We start from the raw sequence: 5,000 nt of genomic DNA on the forward strand, positions 1-5,000 counted from the left end.
TGCCGGCTCTTGCAATCTTTAGGCTACGATAACTCGGGCTAGCCATAGTTAATAGAGGTAATGGTTTGGAAGCTCGGCAAACATCAAAGGAGCAAACAAAGATGCTGAGATTTAGGTTGGAAAGTCCACGACCGTGCGCAATCTTTTATTTTGCGCGCATACACTATGCATGAATTACGTAACCAACACGTTTCTATTGGTTAGATCCTCAGTACGGAATAAACAACTATTGTATTTTGTGCACGATCAAGACCAAAAAAGAGAACAAAAACCTACAACAAATAAATTTGTCGGGTTTCATAACCATTCCCCTCTATTAACCATGGGCTAGCTTGTGGGTTATCCCCTCTTAACCCACTGCAGGCAATAATTCAGTTCCAGACAACGTTACCCTGCCATTAAGTCTTCAACGGCTGATAAAATTTTATCCAATTATTAAACACTCTTTGTGTATTGTTTTTTTTCTGCGTTTCAGTGGCGCCTACCCCGCGGTGACCTGGGGCCTTGTAGCCGGGTGGACCTGTGGTATTTATTTGTCACAGTCTTTAGCATTTCCACTATAATCGGCTTTGGAATATTTCATCTTCTTGTGAAGTCTAAGGAACCGGAAACGACAGCTGTGTTTGGCGCCATTTATGCTCTATGCGGCATCATGATTTTGTTGCGGATCCATTACTTTTATGTGTGGTTTACGCGTCGAAGCGCCTTTTGGCGAAAATGGAAGACACTGAATAAAATTTGGAAGGTGGCCTCCCCTGGAACAGTCTTGCATGTCAGTGAGGTAGCTACAATGGTTTAGAACTCAGCGATTGTGAATTAACTAATGAAATTTACCGACTATAAAGTAAATATATTTGGGCGAAGAGGAAAAACAACGTTTGTCATGCGAGGAACGAAGTCGCTTAAGTTTTGCAATTGCCGCAGCTTTATGCTTAATTCAGCAGTTTTCATTTGAGTGTCGAAATTGATTTTGTACTGATTTGGTTTTGCATTGTGCTTTGTGATTGGCTCAAAACTTTCGCGCCTTGATTTCTGGCAATCAGAGACGAAGGCAACCCGAACCAATAGACCACTTTCGATATATTAAAATTCAGTCCTAAACAAAAGACATCATCTCGAGGCTCTGGGGAATAAACTCATACAAATCCTTATATTTATTCCCCAGAGCCTCGAGATGATGCCTTTTGTGTAGGAGTGAATTTTAATATATCGAAAGTGGTCTATTGTGACTTACACGGGGTCGCTGGCGTTTTCCCGCGCATGGATCAGTTGTGTCCAGATATGATTGGTCGCAACTTTTTTCCCGCGCTTAGAGCGGGCTGTATGTATGTGTTGAACACGTACTTACTATTGGTTCATTTTAATGTCTTCGTCTGCCGTGATTGGTTGAAGTGTTGATGGATCAGCATATATTTAAGCAATAGAGGACTTTTTCCGAGACAGTTATGCAAACCCTCGACTGCGTCTCGGGTTTGCATAACTGTCGAGAATTCTCCCAACTCTCTGAGTGTTTAGACGAGGCTATGTAAACACGAAAAAAAATCCTCTATTGCTTTTATAAAATATTTCTCAAAAATAATTCGGCAAATGAAGGAAAATGTTGTTTTTTTATTTCTTGATTGAAACAGATTTTCTTGACACACGCTCATATTCCCTACCAACCAATCAAAACGCGCGTCTGACAACACATAACCAATCAAAATTCGTGTGATGTCACAGCCGCGTTTACATACTCTCATCTAAGCACAACTCTTGACCAATGAGAGTGCGCGTACTATCCTAATTATTTTATACAGATACTTAGGACGCTTTCCATTTGACAGAAACTAACCGGCCAGACTGTGCATTTGGAAAGACTAACTCTATACAACGCCTTCAAATTAACACACTTCGAAGACGATATAGACTCCTCCAGAACAAATGCGTGAGATCATCATACAAATGTTCCTTCAAATTGTTGCATTTTCTTTGCAACCTGACTGGTCTGGCCGGACAGTTGTGACAAAAGGAAAGCGCCCTTCGATACGATATGATAGCAGGCTGATCATGCCAGCGAACGAAAAAGATGTAAAGTTTTCACTGTTAATTTTTTCAACCTTGTTACCACAAACTTTTTGTTTACCGCTTTCTCGTTTTGCCCTCGGGAACTTCAGCCTCCTATCTTGTAACGAATTGTACAGTGGCGACATAACAAAGTCAGAAAATATTTGTGCCTGTTAATGAAAATACCCAGTGAAAACAGCAACTGAAAACATTGTCAAGCAACACTGGCCACGTTCGTATTCATCAAGATATCTGTGGTCTCTTTCGTTGAATCAAATGTCACGTTTTGTAGTATCCATTGGACTTTGTAATAAAACTCTTTTGTCCCCTTATACCTGGCACGCTTTGTCAGTTTGAACTTGTCACGCTCTGACATATTCTAGCTCAGGTTAGACTTAGTTTTTTGTAGTGTTCGACGGAGCTATTTATTTAACAAATGTTGTCATGTACATTAAAATTTAATACAGCCCAACAAAGTTCCTTTATTTTAAAGGGACAAAGGCAATAACACTTGCAACTGGACGCAAAGCCATTTGCCACAAACTGCACTTTTCCAAGAGCAGCACTTCTTATTTTTATTGATGTGGATGAAAATGATCGCTGCACCCTTCATGGAGGCGAGAGAAAACAAACTGGTTGGTCAAAAATCGAAGTGAGACCCGTAGAACCTCTAAGAATTCTCCACAAAAGTTGTTTCGCAGTCACGGTGCGGTTCACTTGCAAGTGAAAAAAAAGAGAGAGAGAGGAATAAATGTTGTATTTATATTAATTAGGGCTTTGTTCTGTGTACAGTTTGGGTGAAATGTCTTGTTGGCTTCAGAGGAAAGGATAATTCCGCAATAAAAAAGCTCATTGGTAACTTCGTGGCTTATTTCTCATCGCTCAGTTCCTCTTTTGAAGACATTTTTAATGAAGATACTTCGCAACTTTTGGAAGTAAATACTCATCCAGGAATCACGGTTGGCGCAGAGATGAGAGCATTCGACCCGATAATTTGCAATTTAATTCAAGATTACGCCCACACCACGAAAGTTTTTTAAAAATGTGTTGTTCCCAACATGGAGGCTCTACCTGCTGAGGGTCTAAAAAGTAGCGACAACACGTAAAGTGAAATCGCGACAAACGAGATCCTTTCTTTAAATTTACTTAAATTGCCGATAGCAACGTGAAAGATCGATAAAGCACCGACACGAGACCTTTTCAAATTTAGTCAAGCGACGCGGGACCCAGGGGCGTAGCGTGAGATTTTGAAGGTTTACGCACACGAAGAATGTTTTGAGTGGATGCTTGCTTCCCCAGAAAATTTTGAAATTTAGGGTTTTGCAAATCAGTGCCATTTCCGACTATTTCCGAAGGACAATTTAATATATAAATGTGAAGGAAAAAATGCAGTAGTTGGTTGTTTATTTTGCCCATCTGTTGAGTTTTCAGCAAGCTACAACACAAGCAGGAGGTTTACAAGCAAAGGACAAGTGACGTCGCAACATCATCATCATCATAACTTTTCCTTCACAAATAACTGGGAAGTGGGGACTGGTGATGAGACTGACTCAGGGGGCTTTTCCTTATAACAGAAAACCGTTTAAAAAAATCCTACCAATTTCTCAAGTACGCACGAGCGTAAAGGACGCTACACCCCTGGGGATTCCCACATCTCTTCCCTGGCAGGGCCTTAACATGACGTCACTGATCTGTGAAATAGTAGTATAACGTTAGATCCAGCACTAGGTTTCAACAATTTTCATCGAAAATGGGGAATTCCATCTGTTACCACATCTACCTTTACCCTTCACCAATGCGGTTCGGCCCGCGTTGTATGTCATGTCAAATTTTTTTGTGAAACAATTTGGATGTTGCAAGTTGTACTTGTTTGGCCACGTTCATGCAACATTGCTGCAATAGCGCATGCGCGCTTGATCCACTTGCTGCGAGCCAGGGGCATAAGGAACATAAAATAAACATCGACATGCTGCGTTGAAATTTTTGAAAATGTTGCGTGCGTTTGGCCAGCCCGTTTAACACCTGTAACATTTAACACAAGAAATGTTGCGAGCGTTTGGCTGGGCCTTTATAGTTTATTTACCCTCGAGGAGTTTAGGAGTCGTAACTCGTTACAAAGCTCTCGTGCTATGATTACACCAGAGGACCGACCACAACACCGGGTACTCCATGCCCTACTCTGCGCGAATAGTGTGTGTGTTCTTTTGCGTCTTTTATGAACATTAAAGGGTTGTGAGAAGGGGCTTACGGTTTATCGTCCTTATCCAAGAAGACTAGAGAGTCTAACCATTTGCAGATGTCATTACAAAGGCAGCACTTTCTCCTCCTTATCCTTTCTTCTCTGGCCGGAGTCGAACTCACGAGCTCCCGCATAGCAGCCCGGTGCTCAACCAACTGAGCCACCGGTGCGCGATCACGCATTCTTCTCACGCTTCTTGGGTTTTCCCCTCTCGTAAACCAACATATATTTGGTTTGTAATGGGTCTATTGTAACGACACATACACAAAACATTAATATTTTTAACAACATCATGAACTTTATTGGCATGACTTCAATCATTTACAGTACTCCAAAAGCAATTACAATGATGAAAGAAACACAAAGTAAAAATTTAAAAAAACAGAGGTACAAAATTACACAACCAAGTCTTACAATTCCGAATCGATTATGAATAGTTAAGAACCGTAAATCATTCCGGACTGACTTCGAATTCCAGGAGTAGAGTATTTTGGATATTAAACAAGAAATTGAGTTTTATCTTCGATTTCAGAAACATCCACAAACCGGGAAAACTCTTTTGTCACGAGAATCGTGAATATATCTTCCGGTATCGATCATGAGTGTCGATAAGTATCGCGATGCCAGTCCCGTCCTACTAATTTCTCCTGAAGTGTGATACATTTGCTGTCATCTATGCTTCCCTTTCGCTGCGTTTCCCTCTCGAGCAACAGGAGGG

At 41.1% G+C, this 5,000-nt stretch overlaps 2 protein-coding genes across 4 annotated transcripts in view; one reads left to right on the forward strand and one right to left on the reverse strand.

Annotated features, from left to right (window-relative positions):
• The window catches only part of LOC138051245 (E3 ubiquitin-protein ligase MARCHF2-like), a 27,225-nt gene extending 24,323 nt beyond the window's left edge, over positions 1-2,902 (forward strand). For all 3 annotated transcript variants that reach the window (XM_068897411.1, XM_068897410.1, XM_068897409.1), the window contains one exon: positions 476-2,902. In XM_068897411.1, coding sequence (XP_068753512.1) covers positions 476-799 — 324 coding nt within the window. In that variant the 3' untranslated portion in view covers positions 800-2,902. The remainder of the gene's footprint in view (positions 1-475) is intronic.
• A 1,658-nt stretch (positions 2,903-4,560) lies between these two features.
• The window catches only part of LOC138051247 (von Willebrand factor A domain-containing protein 5B1-like), a 12,288-nt gene continuing 11,848 nt past the window's right edge, over positions 4,561-5,000 (reverse strand). Inside the window, exon 5 of the mRNA XM_068897412.1 lies at positions 4,561-5,000. This exon is cut by the window's right edge and continues 565 nt beyond it. The gene's annotated coding sequence lies outside the window, so the exon portion shown is untranslated.

The sequence above is a fragment of the Montipora capricornis genome, chromosome 6 (assembly GCF_036669925.1).
Source record: "Montipora capricornis isolate CH-2021 chromosome 6, ASM3666992v2, whole genome shotgun sequence".
Taxonomy (NCBI): Eukaryota; Metazoa; Cnidaria; class Anthozoa; order Scleractinia; family Acroporidae; genus Montipora; species Montipora capricornis.